The sequence below is a fragment of the Branchiostoma lanceolatum genome, chromosome 1, assembly GCF_035083965.1.
Source record: "Branchiostoma lanceolatum isolate klBraLanc5 chromosome 1, klBraLanc5.hap2, whole genome shotgun sequence".
In the NCBI taxonomy this organism is placed as follows: Eukaryota; Metazoa; Chordata; class Leptocardii; order Amphioxiformes; family Branchiostomatidae; genus Branchiostoma; species Branchiostoma lanceolatum.
Window position 1 is genome coordinate 44,176,155 of NC_089722.1, and position 21,103 is coordinate 44,197,257.

A 21,103-nucleotide genomic window follows, 5' to 3' on the forward strand; every position below is an offset into this window, starting at 1 on the left:
CAAACAAACATCACTCAAACATCACCACCAGCTCCTGTAGGAACACCGCCTGGCCGCGCTGACGCTTCCACCTAAACAAACAAACAAACAAACAAACATCATTCAAACATCACCACCAGCTCCTGCAGGAACACCGCCTGGCCTCGCTGGCGCTTCCATCTGGTAAACAAACAAACAAACAAACAAACAAACATCACTCAAACATCACCACCAGCTCCTGTAGGAACACCGCCTGGCCGCGCTGCCGCTTCCACCTAAACAAACAAACAAACAAACAAACAAACATCACTCAAACATCACCACCAGCTCCTGTAGGAACACCGCCTGGCCTCGCTGCCGCTTCCACCTGATAAACAAACAAACAAACATCACTCAAACATCACTCAAACATCACCACCAGCTCCTGTAGGAACACCGCCTGGCCGCGCTGCCGCTTCCACCTGATAAACAAACAAACAAACAAACAAACAACCATCACTCAAACATCACCACCAGCTCCTGTAGGAACACCGCCTGGCCTCGCTGCCGCTTCCACCTAAACAAACAAACAAACAAACAAACATCACTCAAACATCACCACAAGCTCCTGTAGGAACACCGCCTGGCCGCGCTGACGCTTCCACCTGACAAACAAACAAACAAACAAACAAACATCACTCAAACATCACCACAAGCTCCTGTAGGAACACCGCCTGGCCGCGCTGCCGCTTCCATCTAAACAAACAAACAAACAAACAAACAAACAAACAAACATCACTCAAACATCACCACCAGCTCCTGCAGGAACACCGCCTGGCCGCGCTGCCGCTTCCACCTGGTAAACAAACAAACAAACAAACAAACAAACAAACATCACTCAAACATCACCACCAGCTCCTGTAGGAACACCGCCTGGCCGCGCTGCCGCTTCCACCTGGTAAACAAACAAACAAACAAACAAACAAACATCACTCAAACATCACAACCAGCTCCTGTAGGAACACCGCCTGGCCGCGCTGCCGCTTCCACCTGAGAACAGGTAAACATATTCTAAGCCCAAATTGGCCGGCTTTTAGCAAGGATTAAGAAATTGGGGAGATTAACAATTACTCTGTCTCCTTGCATGTCAACCAATTCACATGCTGTCCCAGTGTCTGGTATGATGAATAAACAACAGTGGGGCAGTGTGTGTGGGGGAAAAACATATACATTGTGTATTTGATTACCAGGGAAACGGGGTGTTCTCTGGGTGTCCCCTGCAAATGAAGTTAATGCTAATATTTTTGTTTTCTTAGTGTGGGGCATGACGCCATGACGCCCTGATAGCTACATGTAGTAGCCTGGCGCTTGCTGTAAGTCCAAGTATAGTGAGATAAGACGAACGTAACGTTACCTGCCGGCACTGCTGAGGTCTGCACGCCCCTGGGAAACCCCTCCGGAGTCTGGGAACGTGGAGGGGGCGGAGAGGCTCCGGGCCAGGTGGGGCGACACCAGGGGGGCGTCTGACCCAGGGGGCATGCCTGGAGGGGGGATATAAGAAAGGGTAAAACTACATGAAGTTTTCTTTTGGGTTCTGGGACATTTTTCAGCAAGCCTAGAGGTCAAGATGAAAACAGAGGGCTAGGAGGAAAAGGTGAATTCAGCTATATGAAACTTTGTACAGATTTTCCCTCAGACTTTGTTGTCATATTTATCTACCTTGTTGCTGACGTTAATACTTGATGATATATTGATATAATTCTAATCAGCATTATTGTTTGAAATCAGAGAACCAACAAAATGAATTGGTATGGTCATCAGAGTTTCCCCTCTGACTCTGTTTTCATGTTCATCATCCGATTCAACATTCTAATTCTAAACCTGAGAACCAACAAATGAAATTGCAGCGGCCCAGCCCGTACTCACCGCTGGGATGTTGCGACATACTCCTGGCCAATCCCGGCCCACTCTCCTCCGTTTCTATGGTAACGTGGAGCAGCAGCTCCGCCCTGGCCAGCAGCTTCTCGAGAAGCAGCCTCGTCTTCAGGAGGAACGGCTTCTCCTGCCCGTCTTTCATCGCCACGGCAACGTCCTTGTCAAACAGCTCCTTCAAGGTCTTAATGGTGCCCTCAAGGTCAACCACATTCAGCTCCACCTCCTTTAAGTAGCACAGCAGGGCCAGGTCCTTCCGCGTCGTCTGGGCAACGGACACAAATGTTTAGCAAAGGAGACTAAAGGTTACTTTTGAAGTCTAAACTTTCACCATGTACCTTACAGTCATCGCAGACGAGCTAGCACTCATGCTGGAAAAAATAGTTCTTTTGAATCAAAGAAAAAGCTATGACAATTAATGTTTTTGTACACGATCTCTGTACACAAAGTGAAGTGCTTCCCCACAAGCTTTAGGTCAAATGAAATAGGCTTTGGGTCATTTCAAATCAATGATCAAACGACTGATCAAAATCTTGTTGGCAAGTGGTTTACTTCGTTTTCTGAAAGACAGTAACTGTTATGTTATGTTATAACAACTTTTTTTTGTTAATACATCACAGATGGCCTTTCAATCGAGAAATTAGGTATGCTCTTTAGACAGTTTACAAGAGCTCTAAACATCTGCTTGGTACAGAGGGTAAGAACAGTAAACATTCCTGTCAGCCTGTATACATAATATAGAGCAGGGAAACAGCGCCCCCTACCTCCTGTAAGTGGAAGTTCAGGAAGAATGGCGTGTTGTCGTGGAGTTGACCTTGACCTGCCTCCTCCACATCCTTCTGCCATTTTTGCTCCATCTCTGCCAGCGCCTGGGGTCAAGGGCAAACCAAGGTCACACCAAGGTCAAGTTGCAGCAAAACACAACATAGCCCCCTAATCAATAAAGATCTTACGATCCTGGTTATAAGTTAAAGTTAAAGTGACCCGGGCGTCTTGAAAGACGCATAGGGGTGGCGCCCATCTCCATTTCTATAGCCCTTGGGCCACACAAGTGCAAGTCACTACAGCAGGGGGCTGGTCCGCTGGTAGTGATGTGTGTGTTTAACTTCCATACTCTTTCCCAGATGCTGAGTGCTAAGCAGAGAAAGCAGTATGTACCATTTTTAAAGTCTTTGGTATGACCCAGCCGGGGTTCGAACTCACGACCTACCGTGTGCAAGGCGAGCACTCTACCAACTAGGCCATTGCACCGGTTGTTGTCCTGGTTATCAATCATCTTAATTGGGAAAATACTTGAGAAACTGCAAGACAGTGATGAAATGATTTTATTTGGTCAGGACAGGAAAATAGATTCTCAACATACAATTCTCATTTACTATAAAAAAACAACTAATAATAAACTTCCAGTCACTTTAAGAAGATCTGGAATGTGTTATAATCCTACCTTATTTTTTTTTTTTGATAATTTTACAATTACCTTTACTTGCCTTTCCAAGGCATTTAGTTGTTTTTTGTTTACTTGCCTCTCCAAGGCATTCAGTTTCTTGAGAAAATCTGTCTCACCTGTAGTTGCCTCTCCAAGGCGTTGAGTTTCTTGAAAGTCTCCGCCATGATGTCACAGAGCAGCTGGAAGTCTGCTGTCTGGGTTCCCTCCTCGCTCACGCTCAGCTGCTGCAGAATCTCAAACAGACCCAGGTGCTTTATCACCACGGAAACCACCGTCTCCTCCAGAACATCCGGCTGCAGAACATCTCTGCAAGGGAAAACAGGATGATGTAAAATACTGTCCAATCAGCAATCAGTTTAACTGTACTGGAAATATTCTGGTTGCAGAATTCTGCACTCAAATGCAGAATTCTGCGCTCAAATGTAGAATTCTACACTCAAATGCAGAATTCTGCGCTCAAATGTAGAATTCTACACTCAAATGCAGAATTCTGCACTCAAATGTAGAATTCTACACTCAAATGCAGAATTCTGCACTCGAAATCAGAATTATTCTACACAGAATTCTGTGCAGAATACTGTGTCCAAATGCAGAACTGACCTGATCCCACAGGACCTACCGATGTTCCCTGATGTTCTAAAAACAACGCAGCAGCCTAGCAGTTAGTTTTTGGTTGTTAGTTTTGTGGATCTCCCATACCTGATGCTGGGTCTGAACTGCAGTGCGGCCCTCCCAGACAGTTTCCTGAGTCTGTGCATGATGGCTTAGTGTTAGGGTTAGGGTGAGGTGATGTTGCTATGGGTTAGTGTAAGGGTGAGGTAATGTTGCTATGGGTTACCTTATGCTGGGTCTGAACTGCAGCGTGGCCCTCCGCGCCGGATAGCTTCCTGAGTTTATGCATGATGGCTTAGTGTTAGGGTAAGATAATGTTGCTATTGGTTAGTTGATGTTGCTATGGGTTAGTTGAGGTTGCTATGGGTTACCTGATGCTGGGTCTGAACTGCAGCGCCCCCCTCCCCGACAGCTTCCGGAGCTTGTGCATGATGGCTTAGTGTTAGGGTGAGGTGATGTTGCTATGGGTTACCTGATGCTGGGTCTGAACTGCAGCGCCCCCCTCCCGGACAGTTTCCTGAGCTTGTGCATGATGGCTTAGTGTTAGGGTGAGGTAATGTTGCTATGGGTTAGTGTAAGGGTGAGGTAATGTTGCTATGGGTTAGTTGATGTTGCTATGGGTTACCTGATGCTGGGTCTGAACTGCAGCGCCCCCCTCCCGGACAGTTTCCGGAGCTTGTGCATGATGGCAGGCGAGAGTTTGATCCTCGGCAGGACCGCGCCCATCACTGACACGTCCTCGTCCATCGGGGTCCCCTCGTCGGAGGACGAAGGCTCCTTCTCCGTGTCTGTCCCAGAGGTCGTCTGGGTCAAAGTGAGCTCCGACCCCTCCAGGTGGGGAGGGGGGGTCACCGGGGAGATCACGGTACCAGACTCCACCTTCCACACACACCTGGGGAACAGGAAAACAGCCGTGTGAGACCTTTCACACACATGATGTGTGAGACCTTACACACACCTGGGGGGAACAGGAAAACTGCTGTGTGAGACTTTCCTCACACATATAGACAAAACATACAGAAAAACTGCTACATGAGACTTTTCAAAGACATCTGGGGGAAGCATATGACATGTATGTCTTTGTGTCTGCCTGTTTGTCTGTGCGTTCCCCCTCACCTCTGAGGCAGGCGAGACTTGAGCATGTGTGTGTGTGTGTCTGTCCGTGTGTGTGTGTGTGTGTGTGTGTAGGTTAAGGTTAGTGTTTAGAGGTTACCTCTGCAGCAGACGCGACTTGAGCAGATGTCGGCAGGCCTGCTCCTCCTGTGTGTGTGTGTGTGTGTGTGTGTGTGTGTGTGTGTCTGTCCATGTGTACAGGGTGAGGGCTAAGCTTACCTCTGCAGCAGTCTCGACTTGAGCAGGTGTCGGCAGGCCTGCTCCTCCTGCGTGACCTCCGGCCCCCGGTACAGGATGTGCAGCATGTTGCAGGCGAGCACCGACAGCCCGAGCGCCAGGTCCGTCAGGAACGGGAGCCCCCCGGACACGTCCTCAGACGCCTCCTGCGCACGGACCGTGATCAGAAACCCCCACATGGCGCGGTCCGGCGTGTTGTGCTCCCGCCCGCTCCGCATCTCGAACGAGAAGGTCACTGTGTCTCCGTCAACCTGTAAGAGAAAGAAAAATATTTGAAGGAATTTTACAACAATCAAAAAGCCCTCTTCATATACATCAGAACTGATTAGGACATGTAGTTTGCTTACATAACCAATTCAATCAGTCAGTCGAGAAGCCGCCAGTACGGCACAGGATACAAATGATGAGGGAGCCCTGAACTATGACGGATTAATGTAAAACAAAAGACCACTTGACTTTTGGCTATATTCAGAATATGTAGGCTCTGCATATGCTCAAGGACGACCCTGACCTTGACCAGGTCCTTGGGCCAGCCCGACCCGAGCACGCTCCGACTGCCGTAGCCCAGTGTGTTCCCGCCGTACTCCGCGACCTTCCGACAGCTGGTGCTCGGCCCCGCGAAGGTCATCAACTGCAAATACAACAAAACATCAAACTGATTGTTATCAACGCAACAACAAAAATCATGTATACAAAAGAGGAAGTACATACAAAAATAACAATCAAAATGAACATTGAAGTTAAGGTCAATCAAATACTGATGTCACGGTGATACGTTGAGGAAAATTAGACATCCAGGTAGTAAGATACGCCAAATCTATTCAAAATTTTATCCAGTAGCTTGTCTATATGAGTAACTATTTTTGGCGTACTGACGTTATAGCTCCCTTTCCAAACAAAGTATTCAGACTGCAGTACTCTCCTGTATCTCTAGGAAGCGCTGCACATGTCTCACCTTATCGTAGTCGTACTGAGACGAACACCTGGGGTCGAAGCGCAGGTACAGACACCGCGCGCCCGGGATCTGACTGCAGTACTATTCACTATCGCTAGGAGGCACTGCACATGTCTCACCTTATCATAGTCGTACTGTGAGGAGCACCGTGGGTCAAAGCGCAGGTACAGGCACCGCGCTCCCGGGATCTGACTGCAGTACTATTCACTATCGCTAGGAGGCACTGCACATGTCTCACCTTATCATAGTCGTACTGTGAGGAGCACCGTGGGTCAAAGCGCAGGTACAGGCACCGCGCGCCCGGGATCTGACTGCAGTACTATTCACTATCACTAGGAGGAGCTGCACATATCTCACCTTGTCGTAGTCGTACTGTGAGGAGCACCTGGGGTCGAAGCGCAGGTACAGGCACCGCGCCCCCGGGATCTGAACCGTCTCTCGGAACTTGTAGTTGTCCCGGACGGGGTGGATGGACTCCACGGACTTCCCGGTGGCCCAGGGCGCGGGAATCTTCACCCCGAACAGGAACCCAGCGTCGGCCTCACTATCGTGTTTCATCCTGGGGGTCAGGGGTCACAGAAGAGGTCAAGGGTCACAGAGTAGTAGTCAGGGGTCACAGAAACGAGGTCAGAAATTCATAGAAAAGTGTTTTTTTCATCGAAGGACCTTTTAATCAAATTAGTATAGCCAAGTAGCAGGTTAACACGCACATACACTCATGTACATGATTGTCCAAATACACACAAATACACATACACGCACACACGCACACACACACACACAGAGTTGTTGTGACCTACTCTTCTGTCTGCTTGCCTCCCCCGATGAGCTCCACCACGTCGGATGTGGGGGTGGGGGGCGGCTCCTCACCCCCGGGGCGACTCGTCTGTGTCTTCAGCAGCAACGCACACTGGGGGGGAAAAGCAAACTTTAAGGTTACAAGAATAATCTTCGAACAGTGACTTGATAAAAGGTAGCAAAATACTCGGCCTAGTCTCGTGTTCTCGCGAGACTAGGTCATTCCATGAACAAGACGTACAGACTAGATGTCGAAAATTTGGAGGTTTGTATTTTGCTACCTTTTATCAAGTCACTGTTCGAAGAATATTCTTGCAACTGTGATTATACGTGACTGATGAACCTCTTAAACGAAAACTTTAAGGTATTTTGCAATTTCAATTACTGGATCAGATGTGCAGGTAAGGATCAAAATAATCAGCCTCTCCTTTAGAATGGTATGTGTGAGTGCTAGTGCGAGTTCATAAGCTTTCTAGTTAGTTGACCTGACTAGACAGCACAACCAGTATCTGTTTCAGGATGTCTGGTTTCCTTTAGTGCTAGATAATAAATAAGCTTTCTAGTTAGCTATCTAGCTAGCTAGATATTTAGTTATCTGGCTGGACAGCACGACCAGCTGCACAAGGCATGAGGGCGCCGGCCAGCAGCAGGTACTTCAGGTTGCCGTGGGTGCTAGTTGATATGTTGGTTAGTTAGCTAGTTAATAAGTTAATTACATAGTTAGTTACCTGGCTGGACAGCACGACCAGCTGCACCAGCTGCGGCATCAGGGCGTCTGGTTTCTTTGAGTGCTAGTTAATAGATTAGTTTTCTAGTTAGCTCGTTAGTTAGTTAGTTACCTGGCTGGACAGCACGACCAGCTGCACCAACTGCGGCATGAGGGCGTCGGCCAGGGGGAGGTACTTCAGGTTGCCGTGGGTGAGTGATGTCATCAGCACGGGGAGCAGGTGCCCCAGCACCGTCGCCTTGGCAACCCGCTCCAGGCCCTGGAACCTGCATTCCCGGTCCTCCGCGCCGCTCGCCGAGAAGGAGCGACAAACGTCCAGCAGCACCTCAAGCACCTGCAGGTCAGAGTTCAGAGCTCAAGTCAACAGTTACAAGAGTTCAGAGGTCAAGTCAAGAGCTACAAGAGTTCAAAGATCAAGTATCATCAGAGGTTAAAGGTGAGACAAAGTCAGTCCAAGATTTGATTAAGGGTCAACTGAACCATCAACAGAGTTAAAAAGTCAGACTGTCACAGTAATAATGAAGGTTCACTAATAACAACCATCATCTTTCAAACTTAACATCATTTCAATAAGTGTCAGAAAGTAGAATCATTTTTGTAAGCGATTGTTGCTGACAGTACCTCTTGACAGCCCAGGAGAACCTTGGTGGCGAGTCCCAGCACCGCTCCCTGGATCATCTGCAGAGGGGAAAAATGGACACTCCAGTCATTCATTCACAACAACATGAAGATTAGATGGCTGGAAATGGACTTAACACGATGTTTTCCATCGGGAGGAATCCTGTAGCAAGGGACACCTCATATATATAACGTCAGATTAGATGACACAAAAAGGATGTTTTCCGATGAGTGGAATCCGGTACCAAGGGACACCTCATATATAACATCACAGTGTTAGTTCTGTTCTGTGGTGTTGAGGTCCTTACGATGGGCCATTGTTAACTGTTCTGTTTACTTAATTGTCTAGAAGGGCAGGGACTATGTGGACCTGTGTGTACTGTAAACAGATGGAATCTAGATGGAATCAAAGTTCTTCATGCCAAATAGAACCAATCAGTACTGCCCTAACGATCATCAAAATGGCACTAAGGTGTCACTTGTTTCAAAACACTTGGTTGTGAAAAAGGAACTTGATACACCAGTTCACCAAGCTGACAAAACTATCTACAGACTTACTTCGTGCAGCTTGTTCTTTTTGGTTTGTTCCTCACCACCAAGTTTATCGTTGCTCGCGGTAACGACCGCACTCATCACGTGGGACAACATCGCCATGATGTACCGTAGGCACGGTGATGCTTTCTGTCAATCAATCAATCAATCAATCAATCAATCAATCAATTTATTAATCTATTTATCTATAAACAAATCAATCTCTTGTCAAGATGGTAAGCATACTTTTATGGATATCTGAAGCATGTTGAGCATCAAGACATTATCAGATAGGAAACAGGGCTTACATATACACAAAGCAAGAGGCTGCTGTGAGCCATTTAAACAACAGCTATTCAACTATGAGACAAGCCACACACGCACACATATACACATGCACACACACTCACACACAGTATCATGACTCACCGGTACAGACGAGACTATCGTGTTGAACTCCTGCTGTTCGGCTGCCACGCACGTGCGCAGAAGCACACACGACTCACGCACACACAGCCACACACATGCACACCACTCACCGGTACAGACGAGACTATCGTGTTGAACTCCTGCTGTTCGGCTGCCACGCACGTGCGCAGAAGCACACACGACTCGCACACACACAGCCACACACGCGCGCACACATGCACACCACTCACCGGTACAGACGCGACTATCGTGTTGAACTCCTGCTGTTCGGCTGCCACGCACGTGCGCAGAAGCACACACGACTCACGCACACACAGCCACACACGCGCACACACATGCACACCACTCACCGGTACAGATGACACTATCGTGTTGAACTCCTGCTGTTCAGCTGCCACGCACGTGCGCAGAAGCACACGACTCGCGCACACACAGCCACACACATGCACACCACTCACCGGTACAGACGAGACTATCGTGTTGAACTCCTGCTGTTCGGCTGCCACGCACGTGCGCAGAAGCACACACGACTCACGCACACACAGCCACACACATGCACACCACTCACCGGTACAGACGAGACTATCGTGTTGAACTCCTGCTGTTCGGCTGCCACGCACGTGCGCAGAAGCACACACGACTCACGCACACACAGCCACACACATGCACACCACTCACCGGTACAGACGAGACTATCGTGTTGAACTCCTGCTGTTCGGCTGCCACGCACGTGCGCAGAAGCACACACGACTCGCACACACACAGCCACACACGCGCGCACACATGCACACCACTCACCGGTACAGACGCGACTATCGTGTTGAACTCCTGCTGTTCAGCTGCCACGCACGTGCGCAGAAGCACACACGACTCGCACACACAGCCACACATGCGCACACACATGCACACCACTCACCGGTACAGAGGAGACTATCGTGTTGAACTCCTGCTGTTCGGCTGCCACGCACGTGCGCAGAAGCACACACGACTCGCACACACACAGCCACACACGCGCACACACATGCACACCACTCACCGGTACAGATGACACTATCGTGTTGAACTCCTGCTGTTCAGCTGCCACGCACGTGCGCAGAAGCACACGACTCGCGCACACACAGCCACACACGCGCACACACATGCACACCACTCACCGGTACAGACGACACTATCGTGTTGAACTCCTGCTGTTCCGCCCCCACGCACGTGCGCAGAAGCACACACGACTCACGCACACACAGCCACACACGCGCACACACATGCACACCACTCACCGGTACAGACGACACTATCGTGTTGAACTCCTGCTGTTCAGCTGCCACGCACGTGCGCAGAAGCACACACGACTCACGCACACACAGCCACACACATGCACACCACTCACCGGTACAGACGACACTATCGTGTTGAACTCCTGCTGTTCAGCTGCCACGCACGTGCGCAGAAGCACACACGACTCACGCACACACAGCTTCAGGATCAGCTGTACAAGATCCTCCTTCAACCTGCTGAGGTCAAGACACCGTCAGGTCAACTTAACCGTTTCAAAGTTATGTTATGACAGAAGAGCACATCACCGCCTCAAGCATAATTATATAAGATTGTTTTTGCGTATATTTGGTTGATATCCCGTATATAGCATCATTATACTGTATGCTCATTATGTTCAGGGTACGTGCTCAGTAATAGAGAGGGAAGCATGTGTGGCACCGATCATGAACTGTCCACTGGGTAGATTGATAAGCTTTCTCAGTGTGCTTGACCAGTATAACCAGCAGGGCTGGCTCCAGCTTTAACTTTTTTTCCTGTCCCACTCATTGTTTGGGAGCCAATGTTGTTAGTATTCATTGTTAATTCTGTCATTTCAAGCTTACAAAAATACAATTTCATCTGCCTCATGTCCTGAAGTTTAGACTTTTGGACGGACGGGGTGAAATTTTTTCCGTCCCAGCAAGCAAATTTTCATCCCTGGATGGTGGGACGGGTCCTGGAGACAGCCCTGATGACCAATTTATCTCTTCCCGGTAGGATTTTTGTAAGGACAAACTTGAACTCCAGAAGTCTGACCTGACAGGAGGGGCGGCCTTGTCGGTGGCGGGGGTCGGGTGGGTCAGCTGATCGGCCAGGTCCAACAGGATCAGGTCCCGCAGCTTACCCAGGCCGCACTTCTTTTCCCCTGGGGCAGAACAACAATCTGTGTCAACAAGTAAACAAACAAACATCCCAACCCTAACCCAACGGGATCAGATCCCGCAGCTTACCCAGGCCGCACTTCTCTTCCCCTGGGGCAGAACAACAATCTGTGTCAACAAGTAAACAAACAAACATCCCAACCCTAACCCAACGGGATCAGATCCCGCAGCTTACCCAGGCCGCACTTCTCTTCCCCTGGGGCAGAACAACATTCTGTGTCAACAAATAAATAAACAAACAAAGATCCCAACCCTAACCCAACAGCATCGAATCCCACAGTTTACCCAGGCCGCACTTGTCTTCCCCTGGGGCAGAACAACATTCTGTGTCAACAAGTTAACAAATAAATAAACAAAGATCCCAACCCTAACCCACCGGGATCAGATCCCGCAGTTTACCCAGGCCGCACTTCTCTTCCCCTGGGGCACAACAACATTCTGTGTCAACAAATAAACAAATAAACAAACAAAGATCCCAACCCTAACCCAACAGGATCGAATCCAGCAGCTTTGTTTTCTTCTGGGGCAGAACAACATTCCAATCAAACAAACAAACAAACACCTTGTCTCAACCCTAAACCAACAGAATGAAATCTCGCCCTTATATATATATATATACCTACAACACTTTTCTCCTAACATAGGGGTAAAATTACTACCATTTTAGCCATGGGAATCAGATGACGATTGTGATTTCTCATATCTTCTAGAGACTTGGCTAAAGTAGGCCAGCTGAGCAACCATCTAGTCAGCCCTTAGCGTGAAAGAACTCAAGCATGCATGGTTATGACAGCCTAAACAGATGATGATTAAAAAGAAAGATATTTCTGAGCAGATTGTTCTCACCTTCCATCAGCAGCAGTTTCAGCAGCTTGTTCTGCTCCTCTTCATCAGGGTACAGAACGGTGTGTCCAGAACTGGAAACAACATGATAAAATAGTAATGTCTAATGTCTGTCCAGCAAGAAAATGCAACTTTACTCTTTCTAACCCTCTGGTTGTCTTCATCTGGGTACAGGACGGTGTGTCCAGCACTGGGGACAACATGATAAACAACAAAGTCATGATAAACAACAAAGTCATGATAAACAACAAAGTCATGATAAACAAACAAGTTAAGTCTGTCTGTCTGTCTCTTTCTAACCCTCCGGTCCTCCTCATCTGGGTACAGGACGGTGTGTCCGGCACTGGAAACAACATGATAAACAAGTAATGTCTATGTCTGTCCAGCAAGAAAATGCAACTTTACTCTTTCTAACCCTCTGGTTGTCTTCATCAGGGTACAAAACATACTATCCAGGACTAAAAACAACAAACTATTAGGTACAAAGAACATGATAAACAAGTTGTCTATGTCTGTCCGACAAAAAATTTCTACTTTACTCTTTCTAACCCTCTGGTTGTCTTTGTCAGGGTACAGAACGGTGTGTCCAATGCTGGGGACAGGAAAGGGAAAAAATTCACACTTTCAAACCTTCTTCTCCTTAGATTTGATGCAAGCAGTTATTTTTGGTTCAAGTTAAAAGAAATCACAGACAGTAGCATGTCACTCACCATGATGATGAACACTTTTCAACCCCTTTTATAATATACCACTACTACACAGACTTCTTGCGAGCAAATATGTTTATTTGGGCTTTTTACGTTAAAAGGAAAAAACGGCTAAGCAACTCTCACCTGCAGACGTTCGCTGCCTCCTCCTGAATCCTGGGGCAGGGGGACGTCGTCAGCAGTCGCCACACCAGCGTCCTGAGAATACAGCAGAGAAAACTGGTAAACTTCAATTCAACATCGACCAACACACCAGAATACGTATCACCATATAATCATAAACAACCAGCAGTAGCCACACCATCGTCCTGAGAATACAGCAGATTAAACTGGTAAATCTTTTTTCTTTTCTTTTTTATTTCGCACAGGTAAAAGAATTTTACATACATATGACAGATCAATACACATAGTGCCGGGGAAGGTAGAGACCAATGTGGTCTATAATATTCCATCCCCATTTTCCAAACAGAATGAATTACAATGATAAATTAAGATATAGAGAAAAAAAAATGACAACTTAATATCGTAACAAATAACAAATCAATAACTAATAATAACAATAACAAAAAACAATAACTAAATTATTATATATAAAGAAACAATTACCTAACTGAACACAGAAAAATTACCAATTAAATAAGCAAGGAAACAATTCGATAAATAATAACGATGCAAATAACCACAAGCATATAAAACAACACAAGTCAATAACACAAAAATGCACCCAGACATGCAGGATATAAATGAAAAACCAAAGAATAGAAGGTTAAGCAAAGGATTGATTGTTTAAAATGGTTAAATGAATGGTTTATTTGCATCAAAGGGCAATACAATCACACAGTAGCAACTGTTATAAGCTGAAGTGGAGTATTTGATTTACAATGCATTAAAACTTGTCCTGCAAACACTATAGATTAAAACTCACTTAAACTTTGACCCACACACCACACTATGTACCTGTGGTCCACCATGTAAACATGAGCAACCTGCCGAATCACCTGACTGAACCCCAGGATCTACATGTATCTATCACCTGTACACAGACTTCCCTGAACCCACCTGGTTTTCTTCACCAGCATGGCCTCCTCCTCAGACTCATTCTCGAAGATGAAGGACTTGAAAATCACCTGAAGAAACAAACAAACAACATGAGAAACTTAGAATTATAGTCTATTTTCTTGTTACAAGACAACAGCATAAAAATATATGATCCTCTGCAATTAAACCTTAAGTTGTCCTGTGAGCTGTCCTGTGTCAAAAAGCCACGGTCAACATTGAGTTATTTTGTACAGCTGTATCTGTAGGACGATCAGCACACGGTCAGCCTGCTGTACTCTGTGCTGTCACACAATCAAGTGCAGCAATAATACCAGACAGCTGCACTACAGTAGGGACTGTAATATTGTACAGCTGCTGTACCTGAAGGACGATGAGCACACACAAGGTCGGCCTGCTGTCCTGGTTGCTGACTGCGCTGTCCAGGATGTCACAGACACAGTCAAGGTGTCGGGTTAGGGTTAGACTAGACTACAGTAGGGACAGTACAGCTGTACCTGAAGGACGATGAGCACACACAAGGTCAGCCTGCTGTCCTGGTTGCTGACTGCGCTGTCCAGGATGTCACAGACACAGTCAAGGTGTCGGGTTAGGGTTAGACTAGACTACAGTAGGGACAGTACAGCTGTACCTGAAGGACGATGAGCACACACAAGGTCAGCCTGCTGTCCTGGTTGCTGACTGCGCTGTCCAGGATGTCGCAGACACAGCCGAGGTGTCGGGTGTCGATGTTGGGCTGCTGCAGGAGAATCTTCCCCAGAACCGTGTTCAGGAGGTCGGAGGTCAGCTGGTGGCAGCAGCTGAACCCGACGTGCCGCATCAGCTGGTTGATGACCTCTGGACACGCCACAAGGTTATCTGGGAGGGGGGGGGTGAAACGGTTGTTCTTTATAGACAATCATTTTTCCATTAGAAACACTTAATTGCCTCAAGGACGGAGGTTCAGCCAGAAGGTACTGGTTTTTTGTTGTGCATTTCTGTCCTAAATTGTTCCTATAACTCAATATCCATTCAATTGATTGGTGTGATTGTGTGTGGGTAGCTATTGACTGCTGAAGAAACCTGGCCATTTTTGGCCCCCTAGCAGTTTTTTCAGGTACTGGAGCATTAAAGGCCAACGTCCTCTTGCTCATACTAACCCTGGGGAGGTTCCCGGATGTCCACATTAATCCCCAGCCGTCTGCACACGTGGTGCGGGGCCTGGTTAGGGACTGGTTAGGTACTGGTTAGGAACTGGTTAGGTACTGGTTAGGTACTGGTTGGGTACTGGTCGGGTACTGGTTAGGTGCTGGTTAGGTACTGGTTAGGTATTGGTTAGGTACTGGTTAGGTTCTGGTTAGGTACTGGTTGGGTACTGGTTAGGTACTGGTTGGGTACTGGTTAGGTACTGGTTGGGTACTGGTTGGGTACTGGTTAGGTACTGGTTAGGTACTGGTTGGGTACTGCTTAGGTACTGGTTGGGTACTGCTTAGGTTAATGAGTGTGTACTAACCCTGGGGTGGTTCCCGGATGTCCACATTAATCCCCAGCCGTCTGCAGACATGGTGCGGAGCCTGGTTAGGTACTGGTTAGGTACTGGTTAGGTACTGGTTAGGTACTGGTTGGGTACTGGTTAGGTTAATGAGAGTGTACTAACCCTGGGGAGGTTCCCGGATGGCCGTGTCTATCCCAAGCCGCCTGCAGACGTGGTGCGGAGCCTGGTTAGGTACTGGTTAGGTACTGGTTAGGTACTGGTTAGGTACTGGTTAGGTACTGGTTGGGTACTGGTTGGGTACTGGTTAGGTACTGGTTAGGTACTGGTTAGGTACTGGTTAGGTACTGGTTAGGTACTGGTCAGGTACTGGTTAGGTTAATGAGAGTGTACTAACCCTGGGGTGGTTCCCGGATGGTCGTGTCTATCCCCAGCCGTCTGCACACGTGGTGCGGGGCCTGGTTGGGTACTGGTTAGGTACTGGTTGGGTACTGGTTAGGTACTGGTTAGGTTAATGAGTGTGTACTAACCCTGGGGTGGTTCCCGGATGTCCACATTAATCCCCAGCCGCCTGCAGATGTGATGAGGAGCCTGGTTGCCCGGGTTGTGCCACTGGTCCACCCAGTCGCCCGAACACGTCCAGATCAGGTTGTTCACAGCGTCGTAACACACCCCTGGGGCAATCAGACATCATTCGTGGAGTTGGGAAAATGACAGTGATGAAACTCAATATACTGTACCTGTCTCTATATAGCTGGTACAACTGACATTCGGCTTAACACACCAGCTTCAATATTTGACTGGTTTAATTTTGGTTGCCTTTGTAGGCTAGACGTTTGTTCAATCACTACAGCAAATGGCTAGCCCACTGGTAGTGGTGTGTTCATCTCCTATACTCCTTGTCATAAATGCTGAGTGCTAAGCAGAGAAAGCGGTATGTACCATTTAAAATAAAATCTTTGGTATGACCCGGCCACATTGGGTATTGAACCTACAACCCCCCAGATACAAAACGAGTAATCTACACTTGAGCTTCTGCACTGACCTTCCAATGGAAAAAGGAAATGTGAAAAATGACGTACCGAGGCCCTGAACGCTGGCGCCTCTGGCGAGGGAACACGTGGGAGCGTCGACCAGTTCGCACCGGTTCGTGTACTGTCCGCTGGCGGTGCTGAAGCACAGGCTCGTCGCCAGGACTACGGAAACACAAATAAACAAACACATCAAGCCACACCAATAAGCCTCTTCAATGTTCTAACTGCACATGCACACCAAAATGCATTGTGGGTAATATGTCAAAGTTGAAGGCCATTGAGCCATAAACAAATCATGTCTGGACAAGTATTATTATTAAGCATGATCTAGGCAAGAATTGTTCACAAGTTAGAGCTTTCACCTTTGACAGACATTTTGCATGTGAAGTTGGAACTATATTATTTTATTTGTTGGTTTTCGGAATCTAAAAAAAGAGAAAAGTTGACAATTAGAATTCCACCAATGTTAGAGAATTGCATGTTTTGGATGTATGTCTGTTTGATGCAAACAGAATAACTCAAGAAGCTGTAGATGTGATGTTCATGATGTTTTGTAGGTGGGTAGGTGTCAGAAAGACAAGGGTCAAGTTCGAGAATGGGTCTCCTGACGGCTACCTACAATACTGCATCGGAACTTGTATGTTCGTATGTTTGTATTCAAAAACATTTTAGTTACTGAGACCAGCTTACCTCTGAGGGACGACAGACTGGTGCCGCTGCCAAATAAGGAGCGTGCTGCAGAACTGGAGCTGCTGCCAGGGGGCGCTGTGAGCATGACCAGGGTGCTGCCGCAGGTGTAGATAGGCGTCCTGCGCAGGAGCTTCAGGCTCAGCCCACAGCTGCTGGCAGCTGGAAAACATCACACAGGACAGCCTTAGAACGTACCATTGGAGAAATGGGTATAAATAAAGATCAGGAGCTTCAGGCTCAGCCCACAGCTGCTGGCAGCTGGAAAACATCGCACAGGACAGCCTTAGGACGTACCATTGGAGAAAAGGGTATAAATAAAGATCAGGAGCTTCATGCTCAGCCCACAGCTGCTGGCAGCTGGAAAACATCGCACAGGACAGCCTTAGGATGTACCATTGCAGAAAAGGGTATAATAATGATCAGGAGCTTCAGGCTCAGCCCACAGCTGCTGGCAGCTGGAAAACATCGCACAGGACAGCCTTAGGATGTACCATTGGAGAAATGGGTATGAATAATGATCAGGAGTTTCTACAGGGGCTCAGCCCACAGCTGCTGGCAGCTGGAAAACATCACACAGGACAGCCTTAGGACGTACCATTGGAGAAATGGGTATAAATAATGATCAGGAGCTTCATGCTCAGCCCACAGCTGCTGGCAGCTGGAAAACATCGCACAGGACAGCCTTAGGACGTACCATTGGAGAAATGGGTATAAATAATGATCAAGAGCTTCAAGCTCAGCCCACAACTGCTGGCAGCTGGAAAACATCGCACAGGACAGCCTTAGGACGTACCATTGCAGAAAAGGGTATAAATAATGATCAGGAGTTTCTACAGGGGCTCAGCCCACAGCTGCTGGCAGCTGCAAAACATCGCACAGGACAGCCTTAGGACGTACCATTGGAGAAATGGGTATAATAATGGTCAGGAGCTTCAGGCTCAGCCCACAGCTGCTGGCAGCTGGAAAACATCGCATAGGACAGCCTTAGAACGGACCATTGGAGAAATGGGTATAATAATGATCAGGAGCTACAGGCTCAGCCCACAGCTACTGGCAGCTGGAAAACATCGCACAGGACAGCCTTAGGACGGACCATTGGAGAAATGGGTATAGATAATGATCCTGACCCTCCCTAATAAAACTTCCACATGGAACAGCCCACAACTTCAGGTCTCGGTTCTTAAGTTTTTCTTACGATTCGGGGCAGATCTGACTCATTCTGACTTGTTCTCAGAAAGGCGACAGTGGTTCTTCAAACATCATTTTCCAGGCAATTCAATGTTTCCGGTGGAAAGAGGTGCCACTAACCAAAAGACAAAAATTTTCTGTGGAAATGTTACCTCTGGTTAAAACCAACATGAAAAGTAATTTTTGTCTCAAAGTCAAACCTGCTATTTTGGGGGCATTCTTCCGACGCTGGTGCAAGGAAAAGACAAATTTTCCTGGGATAATGACTGACTGAATGCGGCTGCAGGATGTTTCTACCACTGCAGCAGCAGAAAACAGTGGACTACTACTAATGACTGACACGGGAATAAAGGTCATCGTTCGCCTGTGTGCTAAGCCTGTAATCCTGATACAGGGTGTTCAGATACATAAAGAGGGCCTGCATGGGGGGGTCCCGACAACGCTCTACGATAAATTCGGAGGGCCGGCTACGTAATACGCTAAATTCGGAAAACCTCCCTTCGCTCTACGCTAAATTCAGAAAGCCCCCCTACGCTCTACGCTAAATTATGGAGTGGTCGGCAACGCTCTACGTGAAATTAAAACGGCCGATTACGCTCTACGTAAAAGGGGCATGCAGGCCCTCATAAAATGTTACTCAGGTTTATAAAAGTTGAGACTTACTGGAGGTTTCCTCCCTGACACCTGGCGTGGTGGTTCTGCCCATGAAGTAGCACCAGTAAGACACAGTTTAAGAGAGATGAGACTAACGGCAGGTTTGAATACACGGTGTAAGAATGACTTGTTGGTTTGTTAGAGACTTACTGGAGGTCTCCTCCCTGGCACCGCCAGTAGGCGTGGTGTTCCCGCCCGTCAGCGCGATGAGCGAGGCCGCGGAGGTCGAGCGCGTGTACGGCCGCAGGCGCGACAGCAGAGCCTCATTCAGCGACTTCGACGTGTCGCCTTCTTTCCGCTGCATCGTGACCCGCGGCGCCAACGGTACTGCTACAATGGTACCGCTCTGGTCCTGGAAATGGAGTAAAACACGTGAAAATCTGTGACCCCCGGTGCCAGCTGTACCGCTACAACGGTACCGCTCTGGTCCTGGGAATGGAGTAACACATGTGAGAATCTGTAAATTTGAACCCCTTCCGCTGCAATCATGACCCGCCGCGCCAGCGGGACCGCAACAATGGTACCGCCCTGGTCCTACATATGAAATAAAACATGTGAGAATCGATAACCCTAGGTCTGAACCCTAACCCTTTCAGCGACTTTGGAATATAACACGTCATCAGAGCCTTGGGGCCTTCTGCAATCTGCAACTGAACTGAAAAACCAACAGTTGAAGTACTGACTTACTATCTAAACACACATTGGGATTGTACATTTCAGTCAGACTTTTAAATAAACTTTTCAGTTATCCATCTTGTATTTTCATGTATGTTGGATTAAGTTCTTACTCCTGTTTTATATTCATCTTTCTAAGGAGAGGGCTTCACATAAGCAAGTGGTGCTTTTTGCCCAATCCACAAAAAGTATATTTGATTAGAAGGAAACAAAATGAATAAACCAACCTGTAGTCTGAACATGTCCATGTACACGGGCGGGTTGCGTATCGGGGGATTGTTTATTTCAGACTTGTAAATAAACAAATAAACACAAGTGCTGACCTGTAGTCTGAACATGTCCATGTACACGGGCGGGTTGCTTATCAGAGGATTGTTTATTTCAGACTTGTAAATAAACAAATAAACAAGTGCTAACCTGTAGTCTGAAGATGTCCATGTAGACGGGCGGGTTGCTTATCGGGGGATTGTTTATTTCAGATTTGTAAATAAACAAATAAACAAGTGCTGACCTGTAGTCTGAACATGTCCATGTAGACGGGCGGGTTGCTTATCGGGGGATTGTTCATTTCAGACTTGTAAATAAACAAATAAACAAGTGCTGACCTGTAGTCTGAACATGTCCATGTAGACGGGCGGGTTGCTTATCGGGGTATTGTTTATTTCAGACTTGTAAATAAACAAATAAACAAGTGCTGACCTGTAGTCTGAACATGTCCATGTAGACGGGCGGGTTGCGCACGTTCTTGTCCGAGAGCAGAGCGGGGCTCCAGACCCAGTAGAAGTAGACGCCGTCGCTGGTCAGGGCGAGGGTCGTGATGGCCGCACTGCTGACGTACTCCTCGGGCGCGGGCACCGACGCTACACACTGCCGACAGGAACCAAGGGGAGTCAACGTCATTTTTCTTTCATACATGATGTAACATTGCAACTGCAGTCAAACCTGCATGGTCAGGCAACCACCTCCAGTGACAAGCCACATCTACACAGTCCCTCAGGCTTCCATTTTTACATAGTAAACCCCACCCTGTCCTCAGCAACCATTTTTCCTCAACAACCGTTTTCTTCAACCCCTTGAGTTGTTGCTGAATCCAGGTTTGACTGTGGTTCTTTCAGGATTTTCAAAGCAAAAATTTGAAGAAAGAAGCAGAATGAAATGGTCAACATATTACACAGTAATGTGTGTAGATTTTACCTGCAAGGTGTATAGATGTTACCTATAAAGTGTGTGGATTTT

The 21,103-nt window shown here is 47.5% G+C and overlaps 1 protein-coding gene across 1 annotated transcript in view; it reads right to left on the reverse strand.

Moving 5' to 3' along the window:
* LOC136427434 (probable E3 ubiquitin-protein ligase HECTD4) overlaps positions 1 to 21,103 on the reverse strand; it is an 80,702-nt gene that overhangs the window by 45,559 nt on the left and 14,040 nt on the right. The window contains 35 exon segments of the mRNA XM_066416283.1: positions 21 to 71; positions 204 to 254; positions 296 to 346; positions 390 to 440; positions 485 to 535; positions 664 to 714; positions 764 to 814; positions 863 to 913; positions 958 to 1,008; positions 1,373 to 1,499; positions 1,885 to 2,155; positions 2,655 to 2,759; positions 3,454 to 3,643; positions 4,575 to 4,841; positions 5,282 to 5,550; positions 5,811 to 5,930; positions 6,612 to 6,813; positions 7,055 to 7,164; positions 7,781 to 7,843; positions 7,892 to 8,113; positions 8,401 to 8,457; positions 8,956 to 9,078; positions 10,742 to 10,865; positions 11,425 to 11,533; positions 12,396 to 12,466; positions 13,226 to 13,297; positions 14,159 to 14,226; positions 14,653 to 14,753; positions 14,756 to 15,013; positions 15,295 to 15,372; positions 16,157 to 16,300; positions 16,709 to 16,822; positions 17,351 to 17,509; positions 19,343 to 19,544; positions 20,567 to 20,734. Coding sequence (XP_066272380.1) covers positions 21 to 71; positions 204 to 254; positions 296 to 346; positions 390 to 440; positions 485 to 535; positions 664 to 714; positions 764 to 814; positions 863 to 913; positions 958 to 1,008; positions 1,373 to 1,499; positions 1,885 to 2,155; positions 2,655 to 2,759; positions 3,454 to 3,643; positions 4,575 to 4,841; positions 5,282 to 5,550; positions 5,811 to 5,930; positions 6,612 to 6,813; positions 7,055 to 7,164; positions 7,781 to 7,843; positions 7,892 to 8,113; positions 8,401 to 8,457; positions 8,956 to 9,078; positions 10,742 to 10,865; positions 11,425 to 11,533; positions 12,396 to 12,466; positions 13,226 to 13,297; positions 14,159 to 14,226; positions 14,653 to 14,753; positions 14,756 to 15,013; positions 15,295 to 15,372; positions 16,157 to 16,300; positions 16,709 to 16,822; positions 17,351 to 17,509; positions 19,343 to 19,544; positions 20,567 to 20,734 — 4,253 coding nt within the window.